At 40.7% G+C, this 18,763-nt stretch overlaps 1 protein-coding gene across 9 annotated transcripts in view; it reads right to left on the reverse strand.

Moving 5' to 3' along the window:
* rap1gap2a (RAP1 GTPase activating protein 2a) overlaps positions 1–18,763 on the reverse strand; it is a 105,199-nt gene that overhangs the window by 38,821 nt on the left and 47,615 nt on the right. For 3 of the 9 annotated variants that reach the window (XM_085245286.1, XM_085245283.1, XM_085245279.1), the window contains exon 1: positions 5,337–6,057. The exons of the other annotated variants lie outside the window; for them this stretch is intronic. In XM_085245286.1, the coding sequence (XP_085101412.1) occupies positions 5,337–5,464 (128 nt within the window). In that variant the 5' untranslated portion in view covers positions 5,465–6,057. Of the gene's footprint in view, positions 1–5,336; positions 6,058–18,763 lie in introns of those variants that run through there. 9 annotated transcript variants of the gene reach the window in all.

Raw genomic sequence — 18,763 nt, forward strand, 5'->3', positions numbered from 1 at the left:
GAAACCACGAGCTTGGCATCAAAATCTACCAAAAACAACATTAATTCTCACATATTAAAAACTGTATATTACTAATGTACATAAAATCAAAGGCAACCCTCTAACTTCTCTGGATTTTAAGGGAAAGGATCAGTTGACAAAGAGCGAGCGAGTGAATTCGACAAAGTCGAAAGCTGACGGCAGCTCGCGGCCCTTGCTGTCGAGGTAGGGCTTCATGTGTGACAGACAGTAGTCTGCCTGCTCTTTAGTCAGGTTCTGGTAGAGCTCCTCTTTAGTGACGTAGGGTTTGTTTTCAGCGCTGAGGGCTCGGAAGGTGCTCTCGATCACCTCACTAGACTTGACGTTCTCAGCGAATTCACAGCAAATTCAAAAGTGTTAAATGTTTTGGTGTTAGCAGACTTCACGCAAAAGTAGAGTTAATTTTACTCAAAGTAGAGTCAGACTATTTTAATGTAACTCTGAAAATAATATTAGTTAAAATCAAGTGTTAAAAATTAGTGTTTCAATATCAACTCTGGAGGTGTTACAATGGAAATGTTAACTCTTGACCCCCTAAAGGGGTTATGACACTTATAGTGTAAATTCACAGGCTCCGCCCCCAGCATCACAGGTTCCAACCAAAGCTGAAGCAAAGCCATTTCAGAGCATGTTGCTCTCCAGAGTTGTTTGCCACACTTGGTAAGTCATTTTTTTCTGAGATTGTTTTAGTCATTATTATTAGCTTTTTACTTCTGTGGCTCCTTTGAGTTGAGACAAAAGTGTGTAAGGCATTAGCCACGTTGCTCGGAGATAGCATCTGTTTTAGCTCGCTGGAATTTATTGTTTGCGGGCAAATACTATAGCCTTAAAAAAAAGCTTGCATATGAATATTCAGTCCAATTTTTTGCTAACTCAAATACACCTAAAACAATTTTTAGTCTGTGAACTGTTGGCATAAAATTATGGCGCTACATGAAGCCTGAAAACTATCTAGCAAACGGCAGTAGTAGATGTGCTGACTGGGTTCTAGGCTAACATTTAGATCCCTTCAGAGTTTTGAGCATATGATTTAGGTAAAAATTAAAAAGACAGGTTTTAAATTTATTTCGGCATTAACTATTGTCTGTGTTCTTCAGTTGTTTAAGAGAGCACCATTTTAACAAACGTGTTCTGGGTAGAATACTGTGTTTAAATATGGGCAATGGATTCGTATCTAGGATTGTATTTTGGGAAAATACTTTACACAAGTTAGGCTCAAAATTATTCTTTTTTTTACAGTGTTGCAATTGTTTACCAGACTATTTGTGCAATTAATTACTGCATAACTCATTTAATTTTTGAATTTCCACCTGCTTGCAGAGGTGGAATATGGGGGAGTGCAGGAGTACGTTAAAGTTAAACAAAGTGATGAATGGAGGACGTGCATATTGTATTGCCGTTATTTGCTTTGACCAGCTTACCTACGTCAGACCCTTTGATAAACAATATTCTAATGAAAGCGAGAGCATGTACATTGTTCCATATTGTTACATGTTTTAGAAAATGTTTTGAAATTGTGGTGCACAGTTCAAAAATAAATGTTTTTCAGAAAAACATTGCCTCTTTTTAATAAATGTTTGTTTCCCAAGGAATTTCTAAAAGTTCAGAAAAGTAAAAATTACAATTTTTAGAATGATTAGAAAATAACTCATATATAGTTAAAATAAAATACTCTATCAGAGTTGATATATAAACTCTTAACACTTAGTGTTAATAAGTGTTACATTGTCAGCTTTAGACAGATTTAGTATTTAACACTAAATCAGAGTTAACACTCCAAAAAGAGTTAAATTAACACGCTCTGGTGTGGACCCATGTAGACACTTTAATAGTGTTGAAATCAAATCTGACAGTGTTAATTTGCTGTTACTGTTAGTGTAGTACAGTATGTCAAAATCAATGATACCTGTACACTATATAAACAACACATTACACATTACTCCTATAGGAACTGCTTGGCCATGCAAATCCATACATGAAGCTCCTGGTACACAGTTCTTCTGCTGATGTTAATGCCAGAGAAAGTTTGGAGCTCTGCAGTTAGTCAATCAGCAGAGCGTTGCAGACTTTTAGGCACTCGGTGAACCTGCAGTGTAACTTTACATGTTCTGGCATTTCATGACAGAGTTGCTGTTGTTCCCAGACGTCACCTTTGTAATAATACTAAGAGTATTATTAGATATGTATGTAAGCATATTTAAGTATATTTCTGAAAACCACTTTTAATCACTTCCAGTTGATTGTGGAATATGTAGAGTAGGAGGAAAGACATTTCATGAAAATACTTATTTGTAAAAGCAGGCCACATAGCTAAGAGTGTGATTTTACACACCTGTGGCAGTGGGACTACAAACGCTTGAATTGAAAGATTAAGAGGTGTGGCCCAATACATTTGACCATACATGAAGATTTTTCCCACAGTAATAATGATTTTACAGGTAACAACTTTTAAGAGACTTGCTTTAATTTACTTACAGATGAAAATAAAACAGATTTGCCAGATAAAGTGCTAATAAAGAAGCACAAATGACAGGAAGATGCTAAGGTTACTGTGATGAGTCAGGCTAACCTTGTAAACTGAAATATGCAAGAGAATTTTTAACATCCTTGAAAGATTTGAATAGTAGATGCAAAATAAAGTTTTCCTTTGCACCTTTAGAAAACCCCAAGAGAAAAATATCTGCAGGAAAGACATACTTGTAGTTATAGACAGTAGTAATTATTGATTATCAGTGAATAAGTTATACACAGTGAACCTCTGCATGCATTTTTAATCATCAGAAAAAGCATTTTGAGTAAATATATCAACATATAGACAGGCACAGTGTATATATTTTCAATTGTGTTAGAGGGGGCAACACAGTTTGAACAGGAAGCCGCATACTGTGATTATGGATTAGGCCTAAATAAGCACTCTAGCATCACGCATGATGCTGTTGCTCATACTAACACAGACACACAGACACATACGAACAGACTGGAGCACTGGGGAAATTTCACCAGAACTGCACATCAGTTTGTATTATAAGTGTTTTCAATAGCTTGAATGATGATGCATATGAGGGTTCACTGGGACGGACAGTGCGTACACAAACATGTACACACAAATACAAAGCAGGTGTGCAGCTAGCGATAAATGAGCTGTAAAGGACATTAATGTATCGCCAGTAAAATAAATATTCAAATACAAGCAGCAGAACTCATGCTGTTCAGCTTAATGGGGACCAAGTACAGAGAATGACTCTATAAGAGCAGAAATAAAGAAATGCTTTGGAGACAGGCATAGAGCACAAGCTCTTTTCATATGTGTTGTATTAATGAAAATTAGAAAACTGGATCAAATATATATATGTACTTTTAATTCTTTGCTGAAGAGTGAAGCAGTGTAAATGTAAAAAAATCCCCAATAAGTTACTCTTTTCCAGCAGCCTAAGCAATCTCACCTATTATTATGTAGTTAGAAATGTTCAGCTCTAATAACAGTAATCAGTCACCTTTTTTATATTTTCACTTTTCCTTGTATTAATAGTTAGAACATCCTTGCTTTAAGGCCACTGAAATTACAATGGCTCAAGTACAGCTGAGAGAAATAGTAGTATGAGAAGTCTGAATGGATGCAATCATGCACGTAATAACCAACACTTGGAATAAGACACCTTAAAAATTGTTGGCAATTGTGCCTAGATCATTATGTGACACAGTCACAGTAATGGAAGTACTAGCAGTGGGACTGTGTTGTGGCTTGCGGCTATTTCCACTGTCCAGATATGGTTTTACTGTTTTCATTTGGCTAAAGGGCAAAAGAAAAACCCAACACAGAATCAAAATCATAAATCATTTTGGAAGCACATGAGAAATGTGCAAAAACAAATGAAAACAAAAGTGTATTTGTGCGCTTGCCTGTGTATATCTGTGTAACAGTGCAGGCAATCATTACTCCAGGCATGGCTGGACTGATCAATGAAAGATCCCTTGGGGCAAAAATATAACTGTTGGAGTCATTGTGTATAGGAACCCCACCACTTATCATATCATTATTAGATAATAGTCTAGATAACATTACAATTTCTGTGTCCAGGATTTCTGAGGCCAGATTTGCATTTTTGCTAATCCAGTCTTGCTGCTCAGAGTTAATTTTATACTTAATGTTAAACTAAATTACAGTGAGTGAGAGAGAGCGGGAGAGAGAGGTCACATAAACTTTTGAAGCATTTGCAGAGTACAGTCTATTTTAATACAGCCTATTTTGGGCCAGACCATTACAACAAAATAGCAAAGTGCATCTTGTGCTGCATATCTGATCTTTACACACACACACACACACACACACACACACACACACACACACACACACACACACACACACACACACACACACACACACACCTTGCACCAAGACAATATTGAACAGGCGAACTCCAATCTCCAGCCATCTCTTCAGATTCCAGTTAAACTGCGGGAGCACGGCTGCTGATGTTAGCTCCCCTCTGCCGGGGTGGGGGCGGTCTCGACCCAGACAACCTCAAACACTTTTTGTTAGCAGGTGGAACATTCTCAGGGGTCTTACTGACTGCACTCAACCGAGGTAGTGTTAGCAGTAAGATGATCAGTCTTCAACACAGCATGTGGGGAAACCCCCTCCACACACATGGGGATGCTTTTGGATGGGCGTTTTTTTAAGGAAGCAGGGTTTCAAAAGCCTTTCTTAAAGGAAAGCATGAAATTGTGGTGCAGCTTACCTACTGAACTCCTCAGCCTGTCAGCCTAAAAATGTGTGCTTATGCTGCCCCCATGCTAAAGCATTGAGACAGATATATAACAGACATCAACAAGTGCCCACTAATGCTTGTGTGTGTACAGCAGTAACTCCTAAGGTCTGGATATAGAGAGTCTTTCTATATCCAGACCTCAACCTCCTTTTGTCCATGTTCCTCTCCCTTTGCAGGGAAGCTTTTATTCTCGGAGCCCCTCTTGAAAAGCACTCCAAGCACACCTCCGTTCACCTAAACTCCTCACAACCTTTCTCTCTCCTTCCCGTCATTCAAACTGACCCAGATACAAGCGTGAGCACAGTCAACAAGACGCTAAAAACACACTCACACACAAGGACACACTTGACAAAATGAACCTATAATAAAACTGCACTCAACCATACAGAGCTCAAAGTGCCCTGTGGCTCTGGAATAACAAAGACATTACAGACTTAATAAAGTTTTCCCACACAAACCCAGCTTGACACTGCACTGCGGACTGCCCGCCTGTCCACAGAATTACCTACCCAGCACGCCACCCTTGCTTAATGTACAAACTTCACCCACCCTTCGCTTTCCTCTCTCTCCCGCTCCTTCTCCTTGACTTTGCGAGACTTGTGAAGAAGTCCGATGAGGATCACGGCGGCCCGGATGCCAGCTTTTTTGTTGTGAAGCCGTCCTCCGGTCTGAGACATGCCGGACGTTTCTGGTGGTGCCAGCAGGGGTTCGGGTGATAGCTGGTCCAAGGTCAGGCTGCCTTCAGGCTTCCTGGCGTGCAGGACCTGCTTGGTGGTGGCTTTGCGGGGATCCAGTTTGATCAATGGATGCGACAGCCTCTTCTGTATGATGTCCGGCTTGCGGACAGAAGGTGAGTCTCCAAAATGAGAACCTGTTTGAATTCTGGCCTCTGTCTCTGCAGTGAGACCTTCTGCTGGGAGTCTGGACCAGTAATCCCAAAGTTAAAGAATCTGGCAGCCTGTCAAGTCTGATGAAACCTCAGCTGTTCTTCTTCAGCAAATGTTTTTTTGTAATCCCAAAGGTCCAGAGTGGCACTGCCGGACTCCAGCTCAAGGTGAACTCCTATCTGCATTCCCTGCTCCTGCAGTGAATCTGTACATCACAGCTCCATAGCAGACTGTGGTCGCTGGTGATAGGATGAAGACTTGCAGGCTCACGGACACGCTCACTGTAGCACCGCATCTCCCCGTCTGCCTACCTCTACCTTCCCACCTCTCCCTTCTTTCTCTAACGTGCTCTTCTTCTTCTCCTTCTCTGTCTGCTGCTCCTCTGCTCCCTCCTTCCTGTCATCCAGGCCCCACCTTCCACAATCTGATAGGCTGGGGAACACAAGGTACCGCCTTCTCTCCTCCTTTTCCTCCTCCTCCTCCACTGTATTCCTCTCTCTATCGCTCCCTGTCCTTGTTTCTACCTTGTTAATAATTTTATATCAATCTTCCTGACCTTGTCCTATTTTGTGCTTGATTTTATGATTTCCTTTCTAGACACAGGCATGTACTCCCACAGCCACCCACCCACCCCTGAGTACACACTCAGTCACTAACTCTTTGTCTCAGTGTGAAATCTCAATTCAAACAGCCTTATCACCCTATTGCCTGCTGTGCTGTTGCCAAGGGCATCCAAATTGAAATGTAGTCTCAAGAAAATGAAGGGGAGATTCATTGAGACCTCATGAAAGAAAAAAAGGGCAATTTTAAGAAATTCTACATGCTTTTTTCCCCTTGCACTCATGTGGAAATACATAACACATATTTTTCACACTGCATTTCTTGTTCTTTGCCTCCAGTTAAGCTTTTCTGCTATCTATTTTCTCCAATACACCTCTTGGAGAACTAAAAAACTGCACGCTCGCCTGCCATCCTTCCAGTGAACACTTACTCCGCTGTTCTCCCCGGCTTTAGCCAGAGCCAGTTCCCTCTCAGTTGTCTCACTTCAGTAAACACCACCAAATCAGTCATCTTCCCAGAATATATCGATCCAAAATGTTCCCTTTCCATCTTTGGCCACCTGTTCTTCTTCCTCTATGAACTAACCAGCTGACTGACAGCGAGTGAGTGAATGTTTGAGTAGCTGTATCACTTTCAGTAGCTTATTAATTCCTTTTCAAAAGGACGTTTTTACCTGTTTTACTTCCATGAACTTTGCCGGTTAATCGCTCTCCCTTTAGTTCCATCATTCATGACTGTGTTTAGACACAAATCTAAAAGCAGAGACGTGAAAGCAGGAGTATTTTAAGTTGAAGTGAAACAACAAATATAAGGAAATAATGAGGTAATTACGTTTTCTGTTTTCATTCCTCAAAACAAATACTGTGGGCTTAATGGCACAGTCACGTGTTCACACAGCAGCGTAGATAAAACTTTGTAGACAGACAAGGACGTAGGCACACAAGCCGCAGCCTGATGCAGCAGAAAAACAATTCATACTGCACATCTGCTGCAGCATGTCTGGGTCAGAGTGGCGATAATATTAAAAAGATGAATGTTGTTGTGTAGCTGAAATAGACTGTCCCAGGCTCCTCTTACACAAAGGCAATTAGAGAAATGCAAGAAACAAAGAAGAAAAAAGCAAAGAGGTTTGAGCAGATAAGATGCTTCAGTAATTGTTTGACATCAGCCAGGGAATAGCAGCAATAAACACGGCAGTTAAACTGAAGCCCTCCCCTCAGCCCCTTTTCTCTTCATACATTGCTTTTCCTGTGTGTGTGTGTGTTTGTGAGAGTGAGATCAGTGCCATAGCAACCAGACAGCTGCCAGAGGACCTGCCCGAGGACCCCTGAGGCCGCAGCCTCCCCACCCCTTCACACCCATCCGAGGAAAGACCGGGTAGATTTGATTTGATTTGAGTTAAGGTCATTTCAGAAATTTGCTGCCAAAAACCGTAGTTCAGCGCTTTTGATTGACACAATCTGCGATCATGACTCCAATGCACAAAGACACCTGAGGATTTTCCCAGCTCCCATGTGGTGCCGCACAAACAAGCCCACACCTCAACCGGACTGTCAAACATCCCCGAGAGACACACTGTTAAAAACACATGCGGTACATGCGCACATACATGTAGGCGCTCGGCCTTTTCCCTATTGTGCGTCATCAAGAAGAGGAAATGAGACACCTGTATCTATTCACTTACAAACACACACACCCGCTATCGCACCCTTTCAGCCCCATTTTCTTCCTTTTGTCGAGCACACACGCCCTCATCCACAGGTGCGACATTGTTCCCGAGCCATACGCTGAGGTATAACTGCCATTCTCTGAGCGTGAGGGTGGATAGTTTGTGTTTTAACTCTGTGTTTCCAGCAGCAACTCATTATGACGTTAATTGTTTTTGATTTTCCTTTTACTATTCCGAATGGTATGTGTTTCTTGCAAGGCAATAACCACGATCATCACAGTTTGGAAAATAATTTTGTTGAGTATCTTTTTTTGTTTGTTTGTTTTGTTTTGTTTAAAGAGGCAACCAGCCGTTGCTGAAAGCCAATAGCTACTGTACAACTTCCTGAATGGCCATTTGAGACTTGCATTAAAATCAAGTGCCTCCCCACTAGCTCCAATGCTAGAATGCTCCTTTTTACAGCAGAGATAAAGATGGTTACACCCTTTTTAAAAATGTATATATAAATATATATACGTAAACGTGACTTAAAACTTGCACTCTATCTGAATGCCACCAGGTGGCGATAGCTATGGCGGCAAAAAGAGTTGCCGTTCAAAAGAAGTCTTGATCTTGATCTCTCTCACACATACCTTATTACAGTGGTTCCCTAACTTTTTTTGCTAGGCCCCCCTTTGTTTCGCCCCCCACCACCTAAACAGCCCCCCAGTTTATTTCACACCTCAATCATTTAGTAAACAATTAAGCAGATACAAGTACATTGCAATAAATTACAGGTAGTAATAAAATACACTACTAACTCTTTTACGCTACGTGCACACCTACATGGGTATTTTTGAAAACGCAGCTGTTTCTATGCGTTTGGGCCTTTTGTCCACATGTAAACGGAGTTTTGAATCACCGGAAACTCCTTTTTTGCATTTACGTGTGGACAAAGAATACAGAGTTCATCAAAGGTTTGTGCCTTTTTTATGTCACACTGTGCGCCACGTTATTGTTTACATGAGATGAATTGCAGAATGGCAGATAGAGACAAAATACTGTTAATCTGACTATCTTCAGGTTTTACATGCTTACATACACGGACGCAGCTACTGTCCCTCCATTTACAAAGGCAGAGGCGTCACGGTGTGATTATTTTACGTGTAGTTGTTTTTTTCATGTAATAATATTCAACATTGCTGTCAATACATTTAAAAAAAATGCTTCTCTGTACAAAATGGGTTCAAAGACATAAACAACTGTGGGATACTGTTTGTCCGTGATTTGAACCGAGTGAACAAATTGTGGCAGGATCAGCCTGATATTATTTGCATCCCACTGTGGGCGACCATGGAACAGGGGGTTGGGAAGCGCATCTGTAACGGGAAGGTCACCGGTTCGATCCCCGGCCTCTCTGTCCTGGTCGTTGTGTCCTTCGGCAAGACACTTTACCCTACCGCCTACTGGTGTTGGCCAGAGGGGCCGATGGCGCAATATGGCAACCTCGCTTCTGTCAGTCCGCCCCAGAGCAGCTGTGGCTACAACTGTAGCTTGCCTCCACCAGTGTGTGAATGAATAGTGGAATTATATTTAAAATAGTGGAAGCGCTTTGGGTGCCTTGAAAAGCGCTATATAAATCTAATCCATTATTATTACTGTAACTTTACTGTATAAAGAGCTAACGTCTCCAAAATGTTCAAAATCAAGAATGTGGGATACTGTTTGTCAGTGACTTGGAGAGCCCAGCACGTGCTCTTGATGCAGGGAAAACCAATTATGCAGGGGAGACCTACCTTGGCACTTGTGCAGGTGAAGTCAAAGGGAAGATGCTTCACCATATTTTCTAGTATTTGGCTTGGAAGGAAGTTGGTTTGGAAACATATTTGGCAATGCTTCATCTCCTGCTTTGCGTTTGTGTGGCAGCCCTGTCAATAACCTGGCCATTATGCTAGCAGCGTTCTTTTTTTTCTTTTCATACCGCGCCCCCCCCCCTGCAATGGCTTTGCACCCCCCCTATGGGGCGGGCCCCACACTTTGGGAACCTCTGCCTTATGGCTTCATGGACTCAGTCACTGACTGTGAGTCACACTGAATAAAAAAAAATATTAAGTCTGTTTTGTAAATCGTTGTCATACCATGTTCAAAAACAGAGGATTATCTGTGGCACAATGTTGTCAATCATAAGTCATTAGCCAATGAGTATGCGGTTTCAGTCAGACCCGCCCCTCCATTCCACATTCAGTTCTTGGCAAACGAGATGGGAGAAATGCTCTTCTTGTCACAGTAGCCTATCTTTTATACTTACATTATCTGTATACACTGACAGTATATACAGTTTACATATCTTTCATGGGCAGTTCATTCAGTTAACCGTTTCTGTATCAAACCTAATGTGTTTTGCTCCTTCTCCCCACAATAAATGAAATTCTTATTCCCTTTTAGGGGCACAAGAAAATTGTCATAAAATCAACAAATTTTAATTTTGGATGTAAAACAGAAGCCTTGTTGGGGCTCTGCAATGAAACAACATGATGGTTTTGAAACAGCACAAGAAAATCAATGTAAACATCTACATGTAAAGTTACAAACCCTTGCTCTGGGTGTTTGCTTACTACACACCCAGAAACTTGCACACATGCTTGCGTGCGTCTCTTAATGGTGCCAGGCAGCCTTTCCTGTCACTTCACAGCTCCTCAAGTGTCCCACAGACAAACAGATGCCAGTCCAGCAACGTCATCTCACTTTGCTGCTCATTCTATTGCAGGACACACACACATACAAACACACACTCAACTCTAAAATGCCTTTTGTAATAAACAAAACTATACCGTGGCAGCTCGTCTAATAGGCTGCACCCACAAGGCCAAACACACACGTACACACACTTAAAACAAAATGCTTGACCCAACTAGAAGGTTACTGCAGAAAATGACCTTCACAGCTGCTGAGTAACTAGTTTATCCACACACACACACACACACACACACACACACACACACACACACACACACACACACACACACACACACACACAGATGTTGTTTTCTCCCTCTACTTTCCTTTTCAGTTAAATCCCCTGTTCCAACACGCTCTGTTCCACACCATATTGGTATATCACTTTTTGCTGTCCATATCATGCATGTCATGCATGAAATAGTATCTTGGCAGATTCATCTCCACCATGTAGTGACTCCTGCCTGTCTGGGCCAGGCAGAGGTGTCTGCTGTTTATGAAGAAACGCCGGAGCTGAAATGGAAATGCCAAACGTGCCATAAATAAGAGCTTAACTCTGGGATGTCTGTCACGTTGTCATATAAGTGAAATGAGTAAATCCAGAGAAACGCCGTGACTCACTATCTTTAAGGTCATCCACAACCTCATGTAGAGAAAATATGGAGAATTTATTTGATGGGATTTTAAAAAAAGATGCCAGCTCTGATTATGCTGCGTATTTCAGAGATAAGCGGATAGATCCAGGTTCTGCAACGACTGTCAAACCCTTTCACAAAACAAAGCAGGGTGTTGAGCATTTATATATAGTAGTTAAGGCTTTTTAAGCTGCTTTGATTGCTATTGAATGTGTCTTTGTATTGCCAAGCATCACCATAATTCCCACAAAAGCCGAGAGCTGAGGCATGTTTTCACTTCTGTCCGTTTCCCAATCAAACTTTTGTGAAACTTGGCGGAAAGGCAAAGCGCGGAGACAAAATAAAGGGTTGGCCTTGCTGAAAGGAACTCTTCTTTTAATGTGGTGGTGTCGTTTTACTGACGCTCAGATTCGCTGTAATGAAATTAAACAAAGATTTTTTTCAGTCTGAGCCCGTGCCTGCTTGGGTTTCTTCCATGTGCCCTGGTTTCTTTCCACAGCCCAAAGACAGGTTAATTGGTGACTCTCTATATATACACATACTAATGACCTGTCCAAAATGTGATCCCTGCTTTCTGACCTGTGTCAGCTGGGACTGGCTCCAGCCCCCTATTAGGGTAAGTGGGCACAGCTAATGGATGCATCTGCTCTGCATGTATTGTCTGGTTTCATTTATCAACTGCTTGATCTAATTTTTCTGTCCTACAATTTCCTCTTTTTTTTAATTTTTAAATTTTATTTTAGTGCCCCCAAATTTTCACTGAGTCCGTTTTCATGCAGGAGGTGCTGGTGGTCTGAAGCCTGCTCCCCCCATTTTTGTCACTGTTTAGGGGACTTCTCGCCTTAGCAACAGCACCGCTTCTCTTCCTGTAGCTCTCATCTCTTCAGTATCTATCACACTATCACTCTCTCTCTCACTTTCCCTCTTGTTGGTGTTATTTTCCATTAACCCTTTTTTTTCTTCCTTTTTTTCCTTCCACACAAATCCCTCTTTCCCCTCCCCCTTCCCTCACTCCCATTTCTTTTACTGAACTATCCTGCACAGTAAACTTTAATCGATTATAATATTACAGTTACCAACTCTAATAAAGAAATATTTGGAGAATTCAAGAATTGAAATCTATTTAAACCTTTAAACTGATAACACTGCACACATACGCACACACACACGCACACACACACACTTCTTAAAAAGCACATTCAATTTTACAGTAAATAATTAAAATGTGGTCATTGCAGCAGGATAAATGATCACTGGTGATGTTCACTTTAGATAATCAGTAATCTGTAACCGATTTCCTGCATCATCTCAGAATCTAAGCCTCTCATTCATGGCTTTTAGTCACTGCCATTTAGTCTCACTTCATATCACACCTTCCTTTTATCTCCTCTCTGCGTGTGTGCGCTCCCTCATGATAATGCTTTCCACAATTCAGTATTTGGACCAAAGATTTTTTTTTTTATATCAAAGAACTAGAGTGCACTATTATTATGGTGACATATGCCGATGGAAACAGAACTGTGCACACAAGTTACGGACATGACATAACATTTGAATACAAATAGATGAACACAAATCTTAAAGCGGGCTTTTTTCTTATTAGACGACAGGACAGCATCAGCAAAATATTTTGTTTGTTCATTCCCCCCTGGAGAAATTGTACTGAGGGCAGCATAAGGGTAAACTGTTGCCTCACAGCAAGAAGAAGTGAAGATCTGAAAGCACTGGGCAGCTGGGGCCCTCTCTGTGTGCAGTTTTCATATTTTTCCTTTGCTTGAATGGGTTCCATCCAGCATGCATTTTAGCTTAATTGCTGACTTTAAACTGGCTTTAGGTGTGAATTTGAGTGTGATTGGTTGTTTCTCTGTTTTAGCCCTGCAATAGACTGGCAACAGGTTCAGGGTGTAGCCCATCTCTGACTCAGTGACATCTAGGGTATGCTCCAGAGAGGTCTAATGCACTACAACTTAAGAAAATACCAGCAACAAAAAAACTGCAAAAGCACACAAAACACAAGCAAAATGAAAAAGAAAAAACACAACAACCCCCAATTAAAATAATCAGAGGATTCTTCAATGTTGTGAGAGAGAAAAAGATGCTAGGTAATGTGTGTTTTGTTGTGTGCTCTTGGAAGCTTTTTCTAATTGCAGTGTATTTGAACGCCCATTGTACTCCAGCTGCCCGTGCACCTTATTGAATAATAAATTAATAAAAAGGATGGAGGACAAAATCATTCCACTTAGCTTCGCTGCGTGAAACATGGCTGAATCCCTGGTGTCATTTCACTGGTGACAACTGTTAACATTGTATCAAGATTATTACAAGAGAGGAATTAAATTAATTTATATTTGTTCTTTTAAATAACAAAAACTAATATTGTTAGCACACGGCTGTGAACAGACATCCACAGTGACGTCTTCTCCACAGACCAGCATTACAGAGCCTGTTTTTTTTAAGTTGTTTATGATTTAAAACATCTACTTCTGTTCCACGTGCAACTTAATGCATTGGACTGTTACAAGTTCCCTTTCTGGCCACAATGTCAGCCCTTCAACAAACTCAAGAATGCCATCACTCAATGTAAAAGCAGGTACGTCAGTAGGATAAAGTATTTGACCCAGACATATGAGGTCACAAGTTTGAAGCACCACTGATGTGTGTGAGGTTTTTTTTTTCATCTTTTCATTATTTTTAGCAAAAAACTTAAAAATATGACTTTAATGAATAATGAGAAAGTAGAAAACAATACATTATCTTGTGAGAAAGTGTAATGAGGGCATTTGAGATGTAACAGTTTTCAACTATGGCTAGACATGGAGAAAAGACCACCAGCTGGTGGTTATTTAACATCAAAATGCTTATTGGGACTCAATATTCTTTTCGTTCTTGTCTTCCAAACACCACCTGCTTTCACTCTATACCAACCAACAGTGCCCGACCCCACTGTTGGTCTGGCGAAGAGAAGCTAAAATAGTTTTAAAGGGACTGAAACAACACCCAGTATACAATAAATAGGGGTGGGTATTGATAAGATTTTCACAATTCCGATTCCATTTTCGATTCTGTTTAACGATTCGATTCTTTATTGATTCCCTTCTTGATTCTTTTAAAAAAGGAGAACACTAAGGTCGATTAGCTTAGAACTTTGTTTTATATCTTCTCTTTGAACAAGATAGAAATTTAGGAGTAACATGGCCTTACAAACCCAACAGTGAGATCTTAAGAGATCCAGCCTACGGCTCTTCAATGGGGTGTCACAGGGTCCCCAGGAAAAAAAATTGTAAATGTAAAATAATAAAATAAATATTCTTCTGTAGCAATAACAAAGTATATAAATTATAAATTATTCAGTAGCAATTACACAAGAATATCCAGTAATGTCCCTGCCTACAATTAAACACATTCACTTACCGAAAATTGGGGGCATCTGCTGTGGCAAATAGGTGCAAGCCTTTGACCACAAACTTAGTCACTGCTCGGTGACATTCGTCTATCCTGGCCTGAAAGGAGGCGCTACCGGTAGACTGCAGCGAGAACTGCCAGCATCTGAGCCAGACTCTGTCTGTCTCTCTCATCATGGTCACCTAAATGCACAGTAATGGCAGGTTTTGTAATAAGGCAGATCGCGCTAACATAATATGCACTGTTAGTTGATTATTTACCTGCCGCATTAACGGGAGAGGACGTGCAAACGTTACCGCTGCTGCTGGGTTGAGATTCACGAGTCCGGAGCGGAATTAAAAACACGACATTCATTTAAGGTTATCACGTGTTTTGTGAGCAAATGCTTTTGCATATTCGTAGTGTTTCCTCCCTTAAATGAAATATCTACTTTGCAAGTATTGCAAGTTGCCCTGTTGTCATCCGTTCTCGTAAAGTATAATCAAACTTTTGAGCGTCTGAGCCACCGTGTTTCCTACCAGGTAAATGACGCTCCGCAACGGAATGTTTGCAAAAATGGCAAACAATTCCAAGAAATTGAAACACTGGGAACCGGTTCTCAACAAGAACCGGTTTTCGATACCCATCCCTAACAATAAATGAAGATTATTTTTAGCTGACCTCAATAGGTCCACTTGATTTGTGAAGGTGTTTCCAATAAACGTGCTCACAAAACAGTCAACTGATTTATAGAATTAGATTCCTCATTCTGTTCTGCTCACATATCATTTCTCACTGACACCGGGGTGCTTGCCGTCAGGTCATTGTCATCCTCTTGTATTTACTAAACAGCTAAAATTAGAAGCTCTAGTGTGGACTCTCAGTGTGAACTCACTGGAATGAAATTCTTAGTATTGCAATATCCTGACATTCAAACTGTCAACAAATCTCTTTAAATGACAAAATCTAACAATGACTAAATCTTAGTAACAAAAGTGCCCATTCAGTCAAGCCTATTTTTATCCCATTCTTCAGCTCCATTGTTGTCATAATCCGTTATACATGAATGAAGCACACCACAGCTATGTTCCATTATTATGATAAACACACACACTGTGCTGCTGCTGTAAAGATTTACTAAAGCTTAAATATGCATTAGTACTGCACTAAACATAGTCCTTAATGAAAACACTTTTTATTCTATTTGATTAAAGTTTACTTAAAAGAACACCATGCATAACTGCTCATGACCTGTGCAGTCGGTTTGCAATCGAGTGGTCATGAATGTGCAACACCCTCACCCTTGCTTGGCTAACAATATCTCAGGATGCATGAGACGAGCCTTCTTGTTTGCAATATTCCCCAATTATTTTAATGTATCTAATAAAATAGCAATATTTGGTGTCCTCCCATATGGAAAAGATATATAAATCTTATAAAGTTTGTATCTGTCTTGTGTGAAACTTGTATGAAAAGCATACAAGAGTGAAAACAGATATAAGATCCCTTGAAAAATTATATAAATTAAACTTATATGTTTTGGATACTTATTAAAACAATATATGAAAGTGACCACTTTCATGAGTAAATCATATAAGCCTTATATGATTCACTATATGAAGTAGGCCAAATCTGATGCAAGTGTTTTATACGTTTTTTCTATTTTTTTTCCATATGGGCTTGTATGGATAAAATATTGCCACACAAAATGTTGAGAAACTTAAATCTGGGGAGCCTTCAAGCCACAGAACAGGAAAAAAAAAAAAGGAGACAGCAAGCTGACAGAGACGTTGTGTTTCTCTCAGCACACTTGCCTTGCTCTGTCCGGTTAATTTGCTCCTTTTGTCTTGGGTTTCTGTTAATAAAATCTAAGTGTCTCTGGGTGGCTTTCGTATTTGTCTGGCAGCTGTAGCCTCTCATGCAAACTACCCATTTCCTCTGCAGGCAACATAAAATGAATCATCAACTGCTGATAAAGGATTTTCCCAGACCAGTTTGACAGCTGTTTCTAAACGTGAAAGCTTCATGAATCACTGTTGTGTCATATCAGCTACACAGCAGCGAAATAAACCACAGAACGTGTTGGATTATTACTTTAAGATAAGTTTACTACAGCCTGCTGTCTGTACTTCGCAGACAACGGAGCAGAGATGAGTTATTACTTCACACAGGGAGGGAAAATGCTGTTATCAAACACATAAATTAACAGTGTCACGCACAGACACAGACAGACGCAACCAAACGTGCACCCGCATACAGTGCTATACATGGCGTTAAGCAATGCAGAAAGCTCGAGTGGTTAATGCGACTTAAACTGGCAAATGGAAAGACAAAGGAAAACAAGTGTCTTTTATAATGGGACACAAAACAGAAAATGTATGAAAGAGGCAATAAACTCCAACTCGGTGCTGGTGTTTACGACACTACAAGAAGAAATGAGAATTTTAACTAGACTATTATAAGTGAACTGAGCACTTATCATGTTTTCAAACTTTGTAATATGTATATATAACAGAAAATTATATATGCAGGTTAATGAAATAGGCTGCATAAGATGGGCGTGGTCCTCTGTGCCGCCACTGCCGATCACGAACACACTTTTTCCCTTTTTTATTAGGGCCCAAATAACACAGGGGTTTCAGACCGTCTTCGTTTATGTTCTGTCCAACCCTGATCAGATCAGTTGGTTGTTGTGTTCGTGGAGTTTTCATACGCCAGCAGTGACGCATTGCCCGTCACTTTGATTTATTCTTTGTTTCTCTCAGTAATGAAGAGTTATTTGTCCTAACATCTGGATAGCTCTTCAGCAGACCTTTGGTGCCCAGGTGCATACACGCACTCTGCATTTCAAGTGCTGTTCAAAGTGCACTTAACGCATGCATTAAAAGCTGTTTGGATGAAACAGTAGAACACAAGCCGACTGACGGGAGCACGCATGGCAGCATGATGACTGTATCGCTCCACAAGCACATCATCATGTCACACAACCACACTGTACAGTCGCTACTGTGATTACCCTGCCCCTAGCTGACTCAGGCATGTGCAACTCTTACACGCTGCTATCACTGTACATGCCATTATCGGCTTAACACTCACCAAGAGTTCCAGCACGCACAATCTGTTTATGTTACTAAATCTATAACTGCTAATGTCAACTGATGATTTTTTTATTTTTGCGTTTTTGTTTTTGTTTTTAATTCCCAATTTAAGTTCAGATATTTAGAATGAATTATAGGGGCTTGGAAGCTTCACCAGAAGAATTTAAAAATTAACTTATCAAAAAAGTGTTAAAATGCTGCAAGTTCTATTCAGAGAGGAAGTGATTTGATTATCGCTTTGTGAAGATCTCAAGGAAAAGCTTTGACTCCCATGCCTTTTAAGCAGTCTCCTTGCCTTTGAATCTCTTCAAAGACAAGAACTTCTGTTGTTCACAAAGGTGTTTTACATCCCACACAGATGTCTGCGCAGCAGTGGAAGGTGATAGACTGGAACCAAAATATGATGTTCATAAAAAGCCAGGGCCAAGTTTTATCCTTGTAGGTCTATTTCACCTTCTCTGCCCACAATTAACAGTATTTATGCCTTCTTCTCTTCCAGTCTTCTCTTCCTTTGCTCTGTTGTCTCGTTTCTTCACGTCTCAGTGGGCTATATTAATACTCTGGCACAATTTCAGGGCGCACAGTATGAACCTGCTGACAGCTTCAACTGAATGAACCACAGTCTGCTCCCTAAAATACCATTACTAAGGGTTATCATTCTGTTTTGTCTTTTTTTTTTCCTTTGACCTCCACGCTTAGAAATGATGTGCCCCAGTGACGCATAAACCTCTTCATAGAGCCTGCCTCATTTTTGTGAGGCAGGCTCTATGCCTCTATGCCATCTCTCATGCACAACAATGCATGAGAGATGGTGGAGAGCCAGCACGTGTGTGCTTCTTTGTGTGTGTGTGTGCACGTGTATTTGCAACTAGCCCACAGAGCTGGGGGCCTTGCTGAGTTGACCAAATAAGACACCATGTGTTTGTCACGGGGCGACAGATGGAGAAGGAGGAGAAAAGAGGGAGAGAGAAGGTGGAGATAGAAAGTCTACTGTATGATGGTCAGCGCGTGCAAACACACACACACACAC

This window comes from Mchenga conophoros, linkage group LG14, assembly GCF_057382185.1.
Source record: "Mchenga conophoros isolate Kocher_MC1m ecotype Shallow Benthic linkage group LG14, M_conophoros_male_GT1.1, whole genome shotgun sequence".
NCBI lineage: Eukaryota > Metazoa > Chordata > Actinopteri > Cichliformes > Cichlidae > Mchenga > Mchenga conophoros.